Genomic DNA, 22,281 nt, shown 5'->3' on the forward strand with positions numbered 1-22,281 from the left:
CCTACATCTTATGAAAAATACCCTATACTCTAAAAAAAAAAAATCCCGTGTAAGATGTGAGAATAAATAATAACTAATATATATAACAAAATCCTAATTAAATTTCTTTTTATTGGTAACAAAAATTTTGGCAAGTACATGTGTAAATTTCTTTAAAAAGTTATGTTACTTGGCTATGTGTGATGCAGAGATTTTAAAATATAATTATTCGTGTCCTAAAAGACCATACTATTAAAATCAATTAAAATCGTAAATTAATCAGAAGTAGGATCGAAACTCATCAAATTATCTGCTCACAATTGTCAAAACTTCTATCATTCATCTCCCCTCCAAAAATACCATCACATTCTTATTGGGATCATTTTTCAAATTGCTGTAATATGTGAATTATCCTAAAGGCCACTCCAAAACATTAGGAGATTGATTACCAAAGCTAGTCCCACCTTGACAAAGAAGACATTACAACATGAGTGGTAACATCTCGCAATAAAGTAGTAAATGGTCAACAGACTCTTCGTTCTTTTTACACATTCAATACTAAAAAATTATTCATCCTCCATCTTTTTATTATAATCTTTTTTAATTGACTATAAAATATGTTTACATGGACTAATAATTTGCAGTGAATTTTTTTAAAAACAAATTAGGGCCTAGTTTGGTTGCCAAGATTCATCTCATCTCCTCTTATCTTATATAATTATTACAATTTTTTTAAATTTATACACAAAATATAATAAACAATTCAAAATTTTCAAATCACAAAATAATAATAATAATAATAAATTATATTCTAATAATATTATATTCAATTTTAAATTTTTATCTTTTCTTATCTTATCTGTGTAACCAAACAAGATTCAGATATATTTATACTGAAAATAATTTGTCTTCGTAAACAGCAACTCAAAGAATGTCCAAAGTACACCTAGATTTTTATTTCAAAAAGTGTAACACACTTGATGAATGGTGTTTGGATAACTAGAAAATATGAGAGAAAATTGTCAGATTCGAGATTGACTTAGCCTCCAATAGAAAAAAGGTTGAGAGCAAAATAGAAAACAATTGTATTCAGATTATGGACAACCATTTTCAGTAGCTACAATACTCTTATATGCTAAAATGCAAACACTAAATAAAAAGGCCTCGGCCTTGCTCCAACATGACCCATGACTACTAAGCAACTTAACAAAAGAAAACAAACCAAGGCCGGCCTAGCTACTCTGCGGCCCACTTCCTAACATAATAACAATTAAGTAAATTAGGCCCTATTAGACTTGGCCTAAGCCCGGCCCAATCATTCCATTTGTAGACTGTGACAAATTATCCTCCATAAAAGTACCTCGCCTCCAAGATGCGGTTTAGCTTCAATCCTTCTCTTGTAGCTGAGGCAAGCTTCTTTCTCGTCATGAACTTATTTCTAAGTTGTCTGGGAAAGGGTAGAGACTGTGCATCAAAACCTTTCGAGGTGAAGTCTTTCAAACTCAAACTGCCTTCTGTGATCATATACTACAAGTTCTCTATACTTTAGTGCTTGGGATTGAAGCTCCTTAATTTGAAGTTCTATCCATTTATAGCGCCGCATAAGAGGACGTATAAACTTCCTCCAATGAACAGTTAACTTTTCTTCCTTATTCGAAAGGCATCAAAGCATCCATCATATACTGATGCACTACTTGCACACACGTGTGACTCAATTTCCTCATCAATCAACATCAAGCCAAAATCAATGACTTCATCCAGCAACTCATATATGAGCACAAAGTTTTTGCTCAATGAATCTTCATTAAGTACACCAAGGTAATCTTTGATGACATGCAATTCCTTGTAATAGTTCCAAAACAAGAGAAGATGACACGTTAACTCTTATTGTAGCAACAAATAACAATCCAACAACCTTGACATGGTAGTAGTTAATACCATCACGAACATCAAACAGACCTCTAATATTAGACCCCTGCTCCCTTCCTCTATCAAATGACTTAAAAACAACATTAAGTGTAGAAAATAAGCAACTGGGGCACAAATTTCTTCTCTCCTAAAACTTGCAAACCCAAGAATATTTTCCCTCCACCATAGTTTACAAGCAAAGTATAAAGGACTTCGTATACCTCATCTCTAGACTGATGCAATTTAGCATGAGAAGCATGTAAAGGCCGTGTATGTGAGACTACATGGCTCCGAAGATTACTAAATGGAGTCAATTTTGCAAATGCATCACATAGTGTCCTTGATGGTTGATCCTCCTAGATAATTTGGACCTCCCCGCATGGCACTGATTCCACCAACTTAACTCTTTTCCTCCAATATCTTATTAAATTAGCAGTGGAAATAATTTTCAAGTTCTTTGTCTCTCCAAACTGGCGAAGCTTAGGTAATCCAACCATGGACGACACTCCTTGCAAACCATCCGAAATTCCAGAAATTATTGAATTCCCATCGCTAGATTGCGAAGCATTCTTATCACCATCATCAAAATTAACATGTATTTCACCATCCTCTTTAAGATCAAAATCCAAATAAAAAATGTGAAAAACATTATTCTAAGTTTTGTTCAAACAGTGATTCCCCACAATCTCTTTTCTTTTTCTTCTATCAAAGGGCTCAAAAACCCCTTTAGTTAGCAACACATCAAACAGTTGGGGGGCAAATTTCTTTTCTCCTAAAACTTGCAAATGCAAGAGTATTTTCCCTCCACCATAGCTTACAATACCCCTCATCGGCAATACATCAAGCAAAAAAAGAGCTAAAAACTTCTTACCTCTTTTGCAGAACCCATTCATGAGCATGGTGATTGTTGCTACATTTGGGTGAAAACCATTTTCTTCTACCATATGGTCTATCACTCGTTGGGCCTTATTTAGGTGGTTTTTCTTGCGGTAGCATCTGCTGAAGATGGAAACTGTCCAAGAATCTGGCCCTTTGATATAGGCCGTGAGAAACTTAGTTCTTTCCTCAGTGGGTAGTGATTCGATTGTGCCTACGAAATATGGGACCTGAAAATGAAAGCTACTAGTTCTGGGATCAACCAAGTGATTCCTATTAACATAAATCAAGTGGGAGAGTTTCCTTGGGAGAAATCGATAATGATCATGGAGGAGGTGGATAGTATGTAAGCGAGGGCGCTCTGTTGGATTAGAAAAAGAAAGGGAGAGTTTAGAACTAAGATCACTGAAGGAGGAGATGATGTGGCATTTTGGGAATCTGGCTGGGTGTTTTCTGAGGTAGAGATGGTGAGGTCAGGGTTAAAAATCTAGTAGATAAAAGCTGAGTTGAAGATGGACTGTGATGGAAGAGCTACGATGAAGTGCTTACTCTGTTTCGCCGGCGACCTTTGTGACATATCCATGATCTGCTTGTCCCTGTACGGCGTCGTTATCATCGGCTCCCACTGCCTTAAGAGATCGGGAACTTTCGGTGCTTTTTGGGCTACATCGATGCCATCGGGATCAAACTCCCATATGATGGCTAGGCCTTGCCTTCTTACGATTAGTGAGTAGTGGTTGCTAGGGACGATCGAAAGAAAGGAAGACAAGGGAAAATAATTTTTGAGAGGAAGATTTGAGAATGGAGGAAATGGTTTCTGGTTTCTAACGGAATTTATGCAAAAATGATAAAGAGTAAGCTAAGCGGGGTTGACTACTTTTTCTTCCATCATTGCCGTGTATTTTTCCTCTTCTTGCAGAGTGTAGAATTGGTTTTTCAAATTTGAGAACTCTTCATTGAAGTTCTTCTAAAAATTTTCAAAATTTTTTTTGATATCTTTAAATGTCTGGCATGCAAAATAACATTTAAATGTTGTTGTGATTGTTCTACCGTCCCTCTGATTTTAAGCAGAGATGCAATAATTTCCTTTAGTTCCATGGATTGATGAAGCAACTGTCAAGGAAAGCCTGACTGTAGATACCACTATAACGCACCTAAGGATAACTAGAAAATATGAGAAAAAAATGTAAAGAACATATTCAAAGTTGACCTAGCCTCCAATAGAAGAGAGGTTGAGAACAAAATAGAAAACAATTGTATTCAGATTCTGTGTAACCATTTTCAGTAGCTACAATACTCGTAGAGCTTTGGCATTGGATTGATCAAATATATTTCATCTTTATATTTGACTAATTTTAACAATAACTGGCCCACATTGAATTAGTCAAAGACTTTTCATCTCAAATATGGGTTATAGTAATTTTATTTTTCTTTTCAAAAATAAAAAGTCATGTAGCAAGTATAAACTCAATGTTTATTATATTTCGACTCCTTCTCTCTCCTGCGGCTCTTTTCCTTGATATCGTGTGATGAAATTTTATTTATTAGATTGTGAAAATAAAAATAAATATAATTATTAGAGATTATACGAGGTTATGAAAATATAATTAATTAATTATAAAAATAAAAAATAATAATATTTTATTATTATAGAGAGTGTGATGACTAATTCAATATAGACTTTAAATTTTGAATGATTAACTAAAAGTGAAAAAATTACATATTAATTAAAATTTAAAGAATAAAAGAATCAATCCTACGTCAATGCTCTTATATACTAAAATGCAAACAATGGATAAAAAGGCCTCGGCCTTGCTCCAACACGACCCACGACTACTAAGCAACTTAACAAAAGAAAACAAACCAACTAAGGGCTAGCTACTCTGTGGCCCACTCCCTAACATGATAACAATTAAGTAAATCAGGCCCTATTAGATTCGGCCTAAACCCGGCGCAAGCATTCCATTTGTGGATTGTGACAAAAAGACTAGTTAACGTTACAGTTTGAGCTATTTAAACTTCTCTCACTCTCTCGAAATCAATCTGTACTTGAATTCACAATCTTTCTATACACAATCCGAAATGTTACGATTTAGTCATCTTTCTATACTTGAATTCAACTATAGTTGCTCACTAATTAGATAAGAATAATTTAAGTTATGACGAGGAGCGATGATATGGACAACATATAATAATGTTCACATGAATTCCAAAAGGGCTGTTATGTAATATGACTGCCCGCGATCATGTCAAATGAGTTATACATGTAATATGCTTATATTTCCTCTCTCTCTTATGAATATAATTTCTCGTATCATTTTTGTTTCATAGACTACAACAGATGTAACTATTCTATGTTGAAAGTGTCTTTTTTTCCTTTTTGTTCAGAACCAAAAAAAAAAAAAAAAATGAGAGGTTCCCATGAAAACAAAAGCATGCAAAGAGATGCCACTCATGCTGTCCATCGTGCAAGTGGGCTAAACCAAGAGATGTGCCCTACAATAAATTGCTCACTGACTAAGCATGTGACAAGGATTCATCTTTCTGAGTCATGCTGGGCCCTTAAATGCCATCATTGACTATTGAGCCCATAATTGCTCTGACAGAGCACTTGTTTTCCTAAGCCCATCAAGTGGAACAAATTAAGAGAAAAATGTATGTCTCCTTTGAATATAAAAATACTCTCATTTTATTATTATAATTTTTTTAAATTTTTATATAAAATATAATAAATAATTTAATTTTTTTAAATTTTAAAATAATAATAATATTAAAAAATTATATTCTAATAATGTTTTATTTAATTCATCTAAAATCATCTCATCTCACTATACGAACTACGAGATATAAAAATTGTACTGACAAAATGTAACATGGCAATCTTGCTATGATATCGAGTGAAAGAACATTGTTCTCTGGGTTTTTAAGGAAAAACAGAAAATAACAAAACAATTCCAACAACTGAGCTTGCTTTCCCACCTACATTCTCTGGAGTCAAGCACAAATTATTGTCATGTTTTCCTTTTTTTTTTTTTTTTTTTTGGTGGGGGGTAACATATATTGCGCAGTTTTGAGTAAATTAAAAGAAAATCATGATTGAACATATAGTCCATGAACCATAACCAGATTGGTGGTGTTGTTTTTCCTCAATTGGTGGACCAAATTCTCTACCAAAACAAATCAAAGACCAATCTAGGCTACACTTCATGACTTGTATTTAAAGCATTATAGAACTTGTCTATCTAAAGCTAATTGAGAAACTATGTGGGTTTCAATAAATACTCATGTTAAATCAAGATGAGATCCAATACGTTGCGTATTATATCTTGACTTGGATTTCTTCACGAATTGCAACCCTTGTTTCAATTAAATAAAGGGATACGATAGTAAAGAGTACACGTCTATTGAAAAATCGAATTTTTTTTTTAATATAGAATTAAAGATTAGGGAGTACGAATGAGAACGTGACATTATTTCATTTATAAAGTGGATGCTACTTCTTTCATCATATCATAATGCATTTGATTTTTACAAGTTGCTCTTAACATTTGAAGATCCATGTTGAAGTGCATGCAACGTCAACTATACAAAAAGCCAACCAAGCTCAAATTCCATCAATATAATAATACCCCATGACTGTTTCAAAACTTGATCAACCAAACTCAAACTTTGCATGTGTTGACTGCTCAAAGTCACTAACAGTACGCACTTAAAACTCCTCGTACTCGTTGACCCGTCCAATGCATACATAAAATAACGTTTGAACAATTCAACATACCTAAAACTATTATTTTTCCTCATTTTTTCACCCAAATAATAGAGAAAACTGAAAGCAACCCAACACAGAAAAACCTAGAATGAAGGTATAATTTATAATTATTACTTGAGTAATATTAGATATAAAGAAAACTTAGGGTCCTGTTTGGATTGAAAGATGAGATGAGATGATATGATTTTAGATGAATTAAATAAAATATTATTAGAATATTATTTTTTAATATTATTATTCTTTTGAATTTTGAAAAAATTGAATTGTTTATTATATTTTGTGTGAACATTTAAAAAAATTGTAATGATGAGATGAGATTAGATGAGATGAGATGAGTAGGGGTGTAACCGGTTTAGTTTGGTCCTATTTTGGACAAAATTTTGAACCGAACCAGTATGCACCGGTTTTACATTTTCAAGAACCGATTTTGCACCGATTACCTCCCTAAATGGGTACTTCCGGTTTTACCGGTTTCGGTCCGGTTCAGTCCCCTTTTTCGATTTTAATATACTATATTATATAATATATTATAGTATATAATACTATAGTGATAATATATTGTAGTATATTATAATATATATTATAATTGTACTATAGACTATAATGATATATTATAGTATATAATATAGTAATATAGTATTAGTATACTATTAATACAATAGACTATAGTAATATAAGATTTTAAAATTCAATATTATATTAATTAATAATTTATCATATAATACAAAATTACTTTATATATAATTATATATAAGAATTATATATAATATAATCAATTATAATATATATATATGAATTTGTCCGGTTTATCGATTTTTTTTTTTACATCTTTAGAGATGACTTAAGATCATTTCTCAATCTAAAGGGGATTAAGTTGTGTGAAACTTGCACATTGCAAATATCGATAATTTTTCTTATTAATCAGACCATTTTACATCTCGTGTATATGTTTTTCTACCATTTTCTTTTTCTTTATGCTTCTTTTCTCAACAGTTCTTTTATGTCTACTGATAGAGCATGGCCAACTAATGAGAAAAAGGACAGTAAAAAATGTAAAATAATGATTTCCGAAGTATCTTCGAATGTAAGAAAACTTCCAATAATATCATCATTAAGCTGAAGCAATGCAAGAAATTGATGATTAGGTTTTGAAAAAAATAACAAAAAAGAGTTTGGAAGATTGCTTAAGTAATTGCCAATCATAATCATATAACCAGTACAACCTCTTTATGCATTTGGATTGCTTGTTCTATACAGTAACATGACCCTCTTTTGTTTTATTGCAACTAACAATGGCAAATATATCAAGTCCTGAATAATTAAACTGAAAAGGATGATTTAAAGTAATATCCAAGGTGCATGCATGATCTATTGTTGAGGGGTACGTACGCCCTAGAGAACCGAGAAAGAAATTTGAAAAAGACACAAAACGTTTTGTTTGTTAGATGAGTTGAGATTAAAATTAAAAATTAAATAAAATATTATTAGAATATATATTTTTAATATTATTTTTTATTTTAAGATTTAAAAATTTTGAATTTTATTTTATTTGTATAGAAATTTAAGAAAATTATGATAATTAGATGAGATGAGATAAATTAAATTTAAAGAAATTGTGAAAACAAACGATATCTTTAGAATACGTAAATGCACAAGCTGTCTCTATGAAAATGATATCTTTTTTATAACTTTTTTATATAATTATGTTTTAAATCAATAACTTTTTTTTATAAAATAACTTATATAAATAATATCAATTTATATAAATATTCTCATTTTCAAATATAGTTGTATAATGAGTGTTACATCCACAAAAAAAATTCTACAAAAGTAAACTCATAAAGTGACATAGTTTCATATGATATATAAGATCTATTTTCTAATAAAAGTAGATTTATAATTTAGAATAATGATATAGCTCCCGCTGGGGGCTCTCGCTAGGCTCTAACATAAAATAGATTTACAATTTAGAATAATGCTAGAGCTCCCGCTGGGGGCTCTCGTTGGGCTCTAACATGTGTTTTATTATATGGTTTTTTTAGTTTTTTCTTATATAGATTTTTTTAATAATTTTAAATATTTTGAAAAAATAAAAAAAATTCACAATATTATTAAAAAATACTTTCTTAATCACGAAGTAAAATAAAAAATATTTTTTTATGATTCTTTATTTTATTTCGTGATTAAAGAATTATTTTTTAATAATTATTTTTTATTTTCTAATTAAGGAAGTGTTTTTAATGATGTTCTAAATTTATTTATTTTTTTAAATATTTAAAAGTATTAAAAAAATCTATATAAAAAATAACTTAAAAAAAACACATAAAAGGAGCTCTAGCATTTTCCTATAATTTAATATATTACATAAAATCACATCAGTTTATAAATTTAATTTTATAAAATTATTATAATGCTAGAAGCTCTAGCATTGTCCTATAATTTAATATATTATATAAAATCACATCAGTTTATAAATTTAATTTTATAAAATTATTATAAAAGAGGTTATACATATATCATTATCTTTATATTACATCTGCCTTTTCTTCTTTCTTTTGCTTTTCTTTTTTACAAAAAGAAAAAGAAAAGGTTAATGTCAATAAATGCTATATTGGTGCCGTTTACAGCCCGCAATCAGAAATTGTGGTAGTTGCCATGGGAAAACATAAAGAAAGCAAGACAAATGGGATGGTCTCGACTCTCCTCCTGGACTTGGTATTCAAAACATTATTTTAAGTAGAAAAATAAATAATGAATAAAGGAATAATTTTAAAATTTGTGCAGTTGAAATTGAAAAGACCAAATAACTCTGGAAAGATATTGAATATATTAAATAAAATGAATGTTATGCATCAGTTACTATTCACTTTCACATCTTATATCTATAGTTTTTCATATGATGTGAGTGTTTTTTATATAGTGTGTGGGTGTTTTTAAGATGTGGAGTGTGAAATGATAAATAGTAACCGAAAAGAAGAATTTTCTATTAAATAAAGACATCCATATTATTATAATTAATACTAAAGTCGTTGATTAATAGTATTCAATGCCTATCTCTCTCTATCTCATTTTGTTGCATTGGTTTACTTCTAGTCAAGGTCTTGAAGTAATACATAAATGAAAACAAAAACCATGTTGTCAATTCAAATAGAAAATGAATTATCATCGTGAAGAAGATGGGGATGGACATGGATGGTGGACCCTTGCTATGAGTTCATATGATTTGAAAGAGCAAGGGAAATTTTGCCATTCTCCCAAATTGCATGAACCCAAAAATATAGAAAAACTATGTATTAAAAGTTAAAACAACAACAACCCCCAAGACACCCATTCTTGATTTAGGGCTCGTTTATTTTCAGAGATGAGATGAGATGAGATGAGATTAAAGTTAAAAAGTTGAATAAAATATTGTTAGAATATATTTTTTAATATTATTTTTGTTTTAGGATTTGAAAAAGTTGAATTGTTTATTTTATTTTGTGTGTGGATTTGAGAAAGTTGTAATGATGAAGTGAGATGAGATGAGATGAGATGAGATGTTTCCTGAAAACAAACGAGGCTAATGTAAGAGAGCTGACTTCATGGGAAGTCTCTTAGGCCTTGAATACTCAACCAGAAATTAATAAAAGGACATATCATTGTCTCCATATGATGTTCATCAATTTGGTCGCCACCGTTTGATGTGAAAATGAGAGTGATCCAACGGTGTTGATCCAAGGAGGATGCAAGGGGGAAGTGGAGCCCACCATGGTATTTAATTTAAGAAAAGTTCAACCATGTACAGACCAAAGGAAGACTGTAGCCTGTAGGACGGACGTGGAAAAAGAGGGAGAAGACTAACATGGAGAGGGAAGAGTGGGGGGAGAGAGAGAGAGATAAAGGAGGAGAATGAGTCAAGTTTTTATTTTTTGAAATCCATCCGCTCCAATTCTTCAATGCAGTCTCATCAAATACGACAGCTTAAAAACCCATCCCTGAAAACCACCTGTCTTCAATACCCAGATCTCTGCTTCACATAATTTGATCAAAGTCTTCACCATCTTTTCAAAAGTTCCCCTGTTTCTACATGTTGTTTTGCTCTGTTTTCAGCCAGAAAACTTATCTTTCTTTAAGCTCCCTGATCAATAGTATGTAATTTTTAGCTTCTCGTTTATCATTTTCACCTTTCTCTTTCATTCTTTCTTCTGGTTCGATCCTTGAAGATTAGTCTGTTTCTAATATTAGTTATTTTTTTTTCCAAATAGGATCTAAACAATCCATAGTTCTCTCCCACTTCCTAGGAAATATAGCCATTTCCCTCCCTACAAATAGCCCCTCTTGCTTTACAAGTTCTCGGCTTTTTTACTTGAACCCGTCTTATCCAACAAGTCCTGCCCGTTTTCTTTGTCTCCCACTTCAAAAGCCCCACCTGGGTTTCTAAAATTTGAGCCAATCCAATCATGGGAATTCAGAAGGACAAGGTGAGATTCAATGTTGGAGGCAGGATTTTCGAGACAACTGCGACAACCCTCGCCAACGCCGGCCGGAATTCAATATTTGGAGCAATGTTCGACGAGAATTGGACTCTACAAGCCGGTAATTCCGAAGAATACTTCATTGATCGAAACCCGGATTGCTTTGCCATCCTCCTCGATCTCCTCCGAACCGGCGAGCTCTACATTCCGGTGAATATTCCAGAAAAGCTCATCTACAGGGAGGCCCTGTTCTACGGCCTTCTAGACCACGTTCGCTCCGCGAAATGGGGTCCATTTGATGGAAATCGATTGCGGCCCTCGCGGTCTATAACTGGGCGAGCACCAGGCGATGGAACAGCAATTCGAGCCGGCCCGGATGGTGGTTGTTGCGTTGCTCATGGAAGCATGGTTCACGTCTATGATTGGATGCTAGATGAGCATGCACCAATCACTCTTGATTACCAAAGAGTAAACGATGTTGGTTGGATTGATTCACATAGCATTTTGATCAGCGTGTGTGAGCGATTAGGCCGTGGAGATGGTGGGATGGGTCTGTTTAGTTCATCAACAGGAGAGCTAAGGTACAAATTTCAAGTCAATCATGAGAATCAAGTTAAGAGCTTTACTGCTGGGGCTTTGAGTTTCAGCTCGGATTACAAGATATTTTCAAGTTGTAAAGGTAGGAGCAATGAGTATGGGATTGGAGTTTGGGACCAAGTAACTGGAAAGCAGATTGACTTTTTCTATGAGCCTCTTGGCTGGTCGCTGGGAGATGCTGACAAGCTTCAATGGTTACATGGGAGCAACTGTTTGTTGGTTGCATCCTTATTTCCTAGGAAGGACAATTGTTACATTAGTTTGTTGGATTTTAGGGAGAAGAAGATGGTTTGGTCGTGGTCTGATATTGGAGCTCCAATGACTGTGGATGAGAAGCGAGTTAGAGACGCAATAGCAATGGAGGAGAATAGCTCTATCTGTGTGGTGAATGAGTATGACGATTTGGGTTTCATGGACTTGAGAAGCACTGCTGGGAGCGTCCGGTGGAGCTCGAGAAGCCGGTTGATGAAGGGGAAGATGCCTGAGGAACCATGTTATCCTAAGTTGGCATTGCGTGAGGGCCAACTCTTCTCATCCATGAACGATTGCATATCTGTGTTTTGTGGTCCTGACTGGGTTTTAACATCTAGGCTACGAAGAAGCTATGGAGGTTCAATATGTGATTTTTCCATTGGTGGTGACCGGCTTTTCGCACTGCATAGTGAAGAAAATGTGTTTGATATATGGGAGACTCCACCTCCACCGATCATATGATTCTGCAAAATGGTCTGCTTTTTTTGGTTTTTTCCTTTTTGACATACATGGTTTTCTATTTTGTTTTTGTAGTTTTTAGAAGATGGAGTTTGCATAGGTGTTAGGAAACTTAAGAGGTAGTATAAGAGCTCTGAGCTCGTATAGGGTTTTGCTAATTGTTAGAGAGATGGAAGTTATTACTTTAATAACTGATTATAACCTCGTATACATGTAGAGGGATATCTGAATTGTGACTGTAAATGGGGAGTTCCCATTGTTGGAACGATGAACGTGAAGAACTCTTTCAGGTTTCTTTGAGGAAGATGCATCTATTTCTAAATTATGAGTCTGTCTTTGCATATCTCATTATCCAACTGACCATCTTTCATTTTTCTCTTTTTTGACAGACCCTCTCTCTTTTTCTTTCTGCTTTTGACCTCTGCTTTCATAAAGTTTAATTCCCTTCCTCTTGTTTTCATGCATCCCAATGCTTTCAGAACATATTCCAGATTTGCAGGAGAACGCGCACACACATAGGCACACATACACGAGAGAGAGAGAGAGAGAGAGAGAGAGAGAGGCTTTTTGCAGGAGAGCAGATGGAACAGCTAAACTGGCTGATGGATCAGCGAATCGAATCACTCTGCATAAAGTTGTTAGGTGTAGCTTTAGAGAACTCTTTAGTTTCAGGAGCTTAACCACTGAGTTCGTTTCCTTTATTGGTTTCTGGTGTACCAAATCTGTTCATGATCACACCCACTAAAGTCAATCCAGTCCCATGCTTTGTATTCCATATCCATGAGCTTAGAACCGCCATTATTTGCTTATATTACATTTGATTTTGTCACTCATATCTCACTATCCAGAAACCCAAAATGCCAGTCACAAGCAAAAACAGAACAAATAAATAAAGAATTCAATGTCAGTAAACCAGCAAAAAATACAAACAAAAAAGAGCTTTGCCAAAACATAAAATATTTTATGGAAAGATGCCCTGTGAGGAGAGATTCACCAACTGAGTTCTGACACATCTGGTCAATCTGAGTGGGATTAGCAATGAATTTAAATACAGTGTTGATAATAGAAAAGAGGTTTTGGTCATACAAGGGGGATCTCGCTGTTCAGGATCACTTTCATGTAAGGAACCACGGTCTTTCATCTTAAAAAACGGGGGTTTTCCTCCTTATGTGAACTTCTAGGAAGCTCCCTTTAATTATTTCTCTCTATCAATAAGAAACTCATGTATTCTACATTAGGAGGAACAAATAAGATAAAGATAAATGAAACAGCACTTCTAATTTGATGCAAAGGCAAAATAAACAATGTTACAGGTAAAAAGAATAAATAAATAAATTATTAAAAAAAAAAAAAAAAAAAAAAAGAGCTATGGACCCAATAAGGCAAACAGTACATCAAGCATAACCAGGCATCAGTGTCCTGATAAATGCAACTGGCTGAGATTCTTTAGGAGCAAGTTGCTCAAACTAGACATTATTTTCCTCCTTATAGTAAACATGACATTTGGGTCCGTTTGGATAATGAGATAAGATGAATTGAGATAATTTGTAAATAATAATAAGATTATTAATTAAAATTAGATGAGATGAGATCATATATGTATCAGGTGTTATCGTATTCGTCAAATGCCAATTCCAAATAGCTTCGTTCATATACCGTCGAGAGGAAAGAAAATGGATGAAATCAGCAACTTTTAAGTTTTATTTTTTAATTTTTTTTTTTGATGCGTTACTTTATTTATTTACTTTTTGTTACGTAAAACTAGAAACTTATTAGGCATCAGTTGGAAGACTATGCATCCATGTCCATGTGCACGTCTTCATGTGCCTGCACGTGTATGTGTGAAGCACTTAGCAATCCAACCTTTCCCTAATCTTCTTAAAGAGATTTATGTTTGGATGTTAGAGTGACTTCAATTCATCTCAAATCAATAATTGATAAGATTTATTATTTTTTTAACTTTTCATAAAAAAATTAAACTCATCTCAACTTATTTCATAGTTTATACATTCAAACACATATCAATTTATTTACTATTTACAGATCAACTCAATATTCAAACACATCTAAATGGAACTTATAAAATATTAATATTTACAGATCAACTCAACATCTAAATAGAACTTATACAATATTAATATTTACATATCAATTCAACATTTAAGGGGCTGCCAGCAAATTTTAGCTTGGTGGAGGATGTGGACACAGATATCGTGGTGAAGGATCTCAATCCAGTACAGAAAAAAGGAATCGAGGCAGTCTAGTTCACATAGGGACCACTGTAACAAAGTTATAGGTATCAAGTCTCTTTAACTCCTTTGGAAATTTTCCAGTAGTACATTAGGCCGTTTCTCAACTTTCTTTAGTTGTTTCACCAGAAATTATTAGAAGTGGCCCCATGGTTGGTATAATGGTATAATGAAGAGCAGGAGAATTAAACAAAGGTTTGTATTTTGGCCATCACCAAATCTATTATCCTACTTTCCTGGAACTTTACCCGAACACTTGCAAGTCATGAGCATTTTTATATTCTCTTGGCTGACATGATATTTCGCTTAAATGAAAACAACTCCACAATAGGATGAGAATCCTGAACTCTTAACAATGTCTAATACTAGGAAGTTGTTGGCAATTTATAATGTTTTTAAAGTTTCTTTAATGTCCATTGTAGGCAAGTCAACCTACGACATGGTTGATGCTGGCTAAGGCAATATGCAACATGTTAAGATAAGAATTTTCGCTGAATATTGATGGTTGCATTACAAGTGCAGAGTGTGAGGCAAATGTTACCATGTCATCAAGAGGTGCAGTTGAAGTTGGAAGGAGAAGCTGCTTAATGCTACAGAAGACGTACGGTACAACATGCCACTGTTTAAAATTGAGGGAAAGTTGGTGCCATTTGGCTGAAATGGAACCGAATTAAGGAAGCCGATTATTCATTCAACTCGTTTCTATTTTCCCTCTACTCCTCGCTTATAATTGCACAAAATTAATAACTTTTCCAAACCAGTTTCCATAATCTAACTAGTTCGATGTAAACAAAGCAAGCGCTCGATATGAATTTATCAAACAAGTTCTAGTTTATGCCATGTTTGAAAGCCAATCTACTCTGCTGAACTCTCAATACAACTGACTCCTCAAGAATCCCAAAATGCACCAATTGAAGAAAACCAAGTCCCCATTTTGGCCATAAAACATGGCGAAGCTTATTATAACGAAACTTTACCAGACACTGGAAGATGATTGAAGAACTTATCATACAACCATGAGAGAGAGAGAGAGAGAGAGAGAGAGGGGAGGGGGATTAAGGGCTAAAATTTTTTTATTCCCACTTCACCTTTGATGGTGGCACTAATATCCAAACCAAAACTAATTATAAACAAAAAAAGAAAACGAAAAAAAGAAGAAGCAAAATGAGAAAATGGTATGTTAGGGAGCACGACAGAGAGAGAGGATTGCAGCGTATACCATTGAAAGGAACATAGAGTCCAGAACCCTGCAAGCCATTCTGAAGGAAATTCCACCTCACAAAGGCCATCCCTCCATTTGAAGCTCTGTTCGTGTTTGCAAGAGTGAATGAATGTGAAAAACATACGCCTTCTGTTCTTGGTAATGGAGAAAGGAACAAGTTGAGTCCTTGAACGGTATGCACAGCCTACTTTCTTTCAGTCTCTGAACCGCCTAGTGTGGAAGGATGTTTCATGCCCACCGAATTTCTGTTTCAAATTTCAATCTTAGAATAGAAACGGAAGGAGAAAAAAAAAAAAAAAAAATTCTTGACACACCATCAATTGACTAGAAATTGATGCATTTATCTCTATCTCACTGATGGTTAATTTAAAAGAAAGCGAGAGAAAAATGGATGATATGGCAATCGAAATGTAATCTGATGAACAAATTGCAATATTTGGAAATAAAAACTGTGACACAACAAAATCATTCTCTTAGATCTAATGTACTTACTAGATCTAGTAAGTAACTTGTTAATCTGTTTTATTTTTTTTACAATGACAGGATTTTACTTTTCATTTATCAGGCTTGTGATCATGTCTCAACAGCCCCACGATTCTCTAAGAAAAACCTGATAAAGCTCTTTGCCTACGAGTAAGCATGAAATGAAGCATAATACCAACTAACAATAATAGTTGCCTGTTAGCAGGTAAGAATTTGCTAGCCAAAGCAGGTGGCATTTGGCCATGGACGTGCTTCGTACCAGGCAAAATAAGGATTTGGCACCATGCCTGGTCAGGGCTTCATCATCTCCGTTCATCTAATTGGTGTTCGTTGGTTAAGTTCGACGGCACGATCAGCTGTAACATCAAAATGGTTTGCTCTTTTTAAAGACAATCCCATAATAAAAGCTATGAAATATGCAAAATTTTCATGGGTGTGAGAGTTACTTCCCATTGCATAGCAAGATGATGTAAGTAGGCAAGTTGCCCTTGCCTAAACCAACTATAATCAATTCGTGTTTACCAATTAACCCAAGAAAGCTCAATTCTTCAGTGGAAGATTACCAAATGTTCGGACATAATATAGCAGTCTGGTGTGGATAAGTCAACTTATCCGCATGTCGGCGGGTGACGTAATGAGGCCTCCACCCTGCAACTTTATCACACCTAATCTGAAAGTGCGGACATAATATAGAACGTCAGCTAAATTATCACACCTTATCTGAAAGTGCAGAAACCACCCATCCGCCAGCTATATCTCCAGTTATTACAGATCCAACCTTGTCTGTTTGGTAAATTCTTATAAAATTTTCGGATTGAAAGGGCAACTATTCATAGGCTACACATGGAGCCCTCTTTACACAACAAAAAATAATTCAAGTATGATGGTGTACCTGTAAACCAAAGCAACTGGCCTGCCTCCAAAAGCTATATGCATTCAATTTGGAGACACAGACCATTCACAATGGAAGTCCACGTGCTTTCTTGCAAGTTATGACACAATAAATGACACAAGTAAACTCATTGATTAAATTAAAAATGAACCGGCTCCTTGATCTGTTGATCCAATGTACTCAGAGTGCTGTATATAAGGCACCTTTGAGAATGAGTAGAATCCCCAGCTACAAAAACATTTTTCCTCCTCTCCACTTCAATCCAGCTGCATCCTGCTGGCTTTTTCAGATCTCTATTCCTCATAAGCTTTCTTATCTCTATGACCCCATCCCATCTAGCATCTGCTGCATATAGGTTTGACATTACCACATAGTTCCCAATGTTGTTAGCTTCAATTTCAAAAAGTCGATCTGCTACAAGACGGCCCAATTCTACCTCATGATGTGTCCTACAGGCACCTAGAAGTGTCCCCCACACATTTGCATTAGCTTCAATGGGCATCCTAACCACAAAAGAATACGCATCGTTTACCCTACCACCACGAGCAAGGAGATCCACCACAGAGGCATATTGTTCCATGGTTGGCTTGAATCCATGGACCTTCTCTATTGAATAAAACACCTTCAACCCTTCACTTACAAGACCAGAATGACTGCAAGCAGATAACACAGCAGTGATGATGACATGATCTGGCTTCACACCCAGCTCAAGCATATAAGAGAAAACACTAAGTGCTTCCTCTCCCATACCATGCATGGCATACCCACTGACCATAGCTGTGAACATAACCAAGTCCTTGTGGGTGCTTGAATGAAAAAGCTTATAAGCAGACTTTATAGCGCCACATTTTGCATATACATCTAACAAAGCTCCCTTCAAGCGAGCATCCTCAAAACCAGCTCTAAGTGCATATCCATGGCACTGGTTCAGCTGGTGGACAGAGGCCATTTGAGTGCATACAGGAAGGAAGCTCATAATTGTCACTGTATCAGGCTTCATTCCTCGAGCTTGTAACTCCTGAAGCAAATTGAGAGCTTCACCAGGACAATCATTCTCTGCATAAACTCGAACCATTAGATTCCAGGTAGTGAGATCTGTTTCAGACATCCTGTCAAAAATCTTATATGCATCATCATGTGATCTACAATTCACGTAACCTGAGATCATTGCATTGTAGGTGACCAAATTCCTTTTCCCTGAAAAACTCTGAAAAATCTTGAATGCATACTCAATGTTTCCACATTTGGCATATGCATCAAGCAACGCATTTCCAACAGTAGGTTCAATATCACCTTGCAACAAACCAGTCTTCATTGAATAGCTATGAGTTTCTTTAACCTTCTCTACTCTCATAACATTAGCACAAAAATGAAGTATAGTCAAGATAGTAATGGAGTCGGGTCTAATTCCTTCATTGAGCATCCAGTTTAATAGGCCCAGAAACTTGTTGTCATATCCACCATCCACAAACGCATTGAGTATAGAGTTCCACGATATCAAATCTCTTTCAAATATCGTCAAAAACATCTGAAATGCAGCTTCCATGTGACAGCATTTTGCATAGAAACTAATGAGGGCATTACCTACGGCTGTGTCATCGTGCAGGTACGGATGTCGAAGAATATACCCATGAATCTCTTTCCCTACCAGCAAATTCTGCAAGATAGCACAAGCAGGAAGAATGCTCACAAAAGTTATAGAATCAGGCTGAATCATCTCTAAAGAGAGTAATTCACGAAACAAGTCCAAAGCTTTCAACCACTCACCATTTGATGCATAACCTGCAATTATGGCATTCCATGAAACCAAATCTCTTGATGTCATGCTCTGGAACAAGGATACTGCTTCTTTCATCCATCCACCTCTCAAGTAGAAGCTCACCAAAGCATTGCGGACAGAAACATCTGAAATTAATTCTGTTCGCCGTTGCACATAACAGTGTATCTCTCTTCCTAAATGGTAGGGAGCATTCTCATCTAAAGAAGCACAAACAGGTAGAATATTTGCAATGGTTGCATAATTTGGTTCCACTGGTCCTTCCAACATCCATTGGAACCATTTGAATGCATTGCCTGTTAACTTATTCTCAGCAAATCCTGCAATAATTGCATTCCACGAAACAACATCTTTATCATTCATGCTATTAAACACAGCCAAGGCATCATTGCAAACTAGCCCACATTTTGCATACATTGATATCAGCGCATTCCCAACAAGGGTATCTGTGTCCAGTCCAGATTTAATCACATAAGAGTGCACACACTTCCCCGTATTGATTTCTAATAACCGTGCACACACCGGAAGAATGGTAGCAATAGTGATAGAGCTAGGTTTAGCTTCACCACCTTTGTGCATAACATCATACAATCTCATCACCTCCACATCATACATTCGGGATCCCGAAAATCCAGACAGGATGATGTTCCAAGTGACGGGATCAGAGTTGCCAATCTGACTAAACAGCCTCTGGCAATCATCAAGCACGCCACATTTTGCATACATGTTAAGCAGAGCTTTAGATACAGTGTGACAGGTAAGATGGCCCTGCTTCACAATGTAACCATGAAGAGTTTTCCCAAATTTGATGGCTGAGAGAGTAGCGCAGGATTTAAGAACAGCTGACAAGACTTGGTGATTAGATCTAAAGCCTGATAAACATTGTATATTGCCTGATAAACATTGTATATTTTCAAGGAAAAGGGACAAATCTTCATAATGTCTGGCACCCACACAATAGGTCCTTTTTGCGGCACTCCGTATTTTCAAACCCACAGGAAGCATATCCACTAGAGGCTCTCCTGCAGTTTTGTAATCAGATTTGGGAAACAAAACAACTTTTTCAAGCTATGATGAATTTAATGAGTGAGATCTCACAAGATGAAAAAAATACTATTTTTTCAGATAAACTGAAATCTCTTGCTGTCAACCTAATACTTTGCTGATGAGTCAGAAACTCTGCAAGGCTCCTTAAGCCACAGTCCCAATTCAAGTTAAGCACTTCTACCAAATTAGGTCTGTCCATTAACTCCTTCAAACCCATTTTAAGTGTAACGCCCTGTACCTGGAGGGTCGGAGAGTTATTTCTTGTCACTTAAAAATCATATCCCAACAATACAGACATAAACTCTAAAAGCTCTTTAATTCATAAATCCATTTGTTCCAACCAAACTTATATGTTCCTCCATATGGAAGTCAATGAAATAATCCAACAAAATAAATCAACTCTACAAAGTCTCAATGCTAATCTCGATCTCTCAAAATACCCAATCAATAGAACAAGATAAATCTACTAGTTAAGACCGTCCAATAATCATAGTACCCTTTGGTACTCAATCCAATATACTAAATTAATCCCACACATGCTTCCTATTCTTGATTCCCAACTGAACCATCAAAATCATCCGAAAATATAGTGGAGATAATTGGGTAAGTTATCAACAACTTGGTAAGCACTAAACATATACCAGTGTGTAAACATAAGCCATTTAAATAATGCAGAACAAAACATGATAGTTACAAAAATGCAGAACAAAACATAATATCAAAAAATCAGAGCGACAATTTTAGAAGTATTCATATACAGATACTTCATCATAGTGTCTCGTTTTGTAAAATCGCACAACACAATTTCCAACACTCAACATGTAAAATCGCACAACACAATTTCCAACACTCAACACACCAATAGTTTAGCCCAGCCTCCTCAATTTTCCTTCACCATTCTCCACACATACACCTGTCAAGCAAACAACCATCCTTTCAAGTCAACCAACTTACTCCCGACATAATCCTACAACCAAACAACCCACAAACTGACATCTCAAGCAATCACAGCCCACAAATCGATATATCGAACAAACAAACAGCCCACAAATCGATATATCGAACAAACAAACAGCCCACAAATCGATATATCAAACAACCAAACAGCCCAACCAGCCGCACATCAAACCCTAAAACAACAGCGCATTAACCCAAACAGCCCAACCAGCTGCACGTCAAACCCCAAAACAACCACGCATTAACCCAAACAGCCACACGCATTAATTATCAGTTCAATCATGTAACTAGTGGCAGCACCATCTTCCAACAGTTATCAATGTACAAGTTACGTAACAACGGTATAAACACAAAACTAAAGCTCGGATTTCCTTACCCAAATTTCGTTACGGTGATACAACTTATTTGATAACGAGGTGAGGCTGTCTAAGACTTATTTCAATGCCCTGTGATACAAAACAGTGATGTTAAAACCGAATTTGAAACAGTGGGTGATACACGACGGAAAGAATGCTATCAAACGAAGTACATACCTTGGCGGCGGGGATGTATGTCGACTCCAGTGGCCTAAGTTAGTCACGGCTTAAATCTAAAAAGGAAAGTGCTACTGTGAGAGGGAGAACCCGAGAGTGTGAGAGAAAGAGAGAGAAACCTGAAAATTTAGAGAGAGAAACTGAGATGCTGGAGTGCGGGAGGGGAGAAAAGAGAGATTGAGATGCTTACCGTCGTTCCATCAAAAGTCCAGCGAGGAAGCTTGTAGGCGACACGAACCCGAGGAGCAGGAGACGGCAGACCCAAAAACCGCAGGGGGAGGGGACGAGAGAGAGACGGAAGGATGAGAGCAAAGAGAGAACCTATGGAGGGAGTGGGGTACGAAGAGAGAGGGAGAGCAGTTGTGGATAGTGAAACGCACGGAGAGAATGGAGTACGGCATGAGAGTCACTGAAATGGGAGTGAAGTGGGCGTCGCCGCGTCGGCATAGGGGAGAGGAAAACGTCGGGAAGAGATGGAAGGGACTAAACGGTGCGTTTAGCTCCTCCGTTCTCCTTTTTTTCAGGGCGGGCGTGTTTTAAAACCTGGGCATGGGTCTGGGCTTAGAATCGGGCCGGGTTTTACATTTAAGTGCTTGCTACAAATTCCACTATAGTGGTAGCAATATATAACACGCATGTGAATTTAACACAAACATGATATGAAATTAACAAGTTTAAATTTGATGTTAACAGATCTGAGTCAAAACAGATTGATCCGTTAAAACATAATTTATAAACGGATGAATAACTGATCAACCTGTTCAACCCAAATTCAACATGTTTTGGTCCATTTAGATTTTATTTCAAAATTTTAATTTTATTATTGT

General features: G+C 35.5%; 2 protein-coding genes across 13 annotated transcripts; one reads left to right on the forward strand and one right to left on the reverse strand.

The window, feature by feature from the left end:
- Positions 1-10,321: 10,321 nt before the first annotated feature.
- Positions 10,322-12,587, forward strand: LOC121243690 (BTB/POZ domain-containing protein At2g24240-like). Its single transcript, XM_041141813.1, has 2 exons — positions 10,322-10,659; positions 10,777-12,587. Exon 2 carries the CDS (start codon positions 10,972-10,974, stop codon positions 12,295-12,297), a length of 1,326 nt encoding a protein of 441 aa, XP_040997747.1. The 5' UTR covers positions 10,322-10,659; positions 10,777-10,971; the 3' UTR covers positions 12,298-12,587.
- Positions 12,588-15,603: 3,016 nt separating this feature from the next.
- LOC121243693 (putative pentatricopeptide repeat-containing protein At5g08490) lies at positions 15,604-21,582 on the reverse strand. Of its 12 annotated transcripts, none has more exons than XM_041141824.1 (7): positions 21,455-21,582; positions 21,298-21,367; positions 17,261-20,202; positions 17,141-17,200; positions 16,812-16,896; positions 16,424-16,604; positions 15,604-16,010 (listed from the first exon to the last, which is right to left on the reverse strand). In XM_041141824.1, exon 3 carries the CDS (start codon positions 19,920-19,922, stop codon positions 17,280-17,282), a length of 2,643 nt encoding a protein of 880 aa, XP_040997758.1. In that variant the 5' UTR covers positions 19,923-20,202; positions 21,298-21,367; positions 21,455-21,582; the 3' UTR covers positions 15,604-16,010; positions 16,424-16,604; positions 16,812-16,896; positions 17,141-17,200; positions 17,261-17,279. The 12 variants fall into 12 exon arrangements, with proteins under 12 accessions (XP_040997758.1, XP_040997755.1, XP_040997750.1 ...); XM_041141821.1 differs by adding an exon at positions 16,964-16,998 and having other exon boundaries at positions 16,424-16,913; XM_041141816.1 differs by adding an exon at positions 16,964-17,031 and having other exon boundaries at positions 16,424-16,913.
- Between the last annotated feature and the right edge of the window lie 699 nt (positions 21,583-22,281).

This window comes from Juglans microcarpa x Juglans regia, chromosome 8D (genome assembly GCF_004785595.1).
Source record: "Juglans microcarpa x Juglans regia isolate MS1-56 chromosome 8D, Jm3101_v1.0, whole genome shotgun sequence".
Classification (NCBI taxonomy): domain Eukaryota; kingdom Viridiplantae; phylum Streptophyta; class Magnoliopsida; order Fagales; family Juglandaceae; genus Juglans; species Juglans microcarpa x Juglans regia.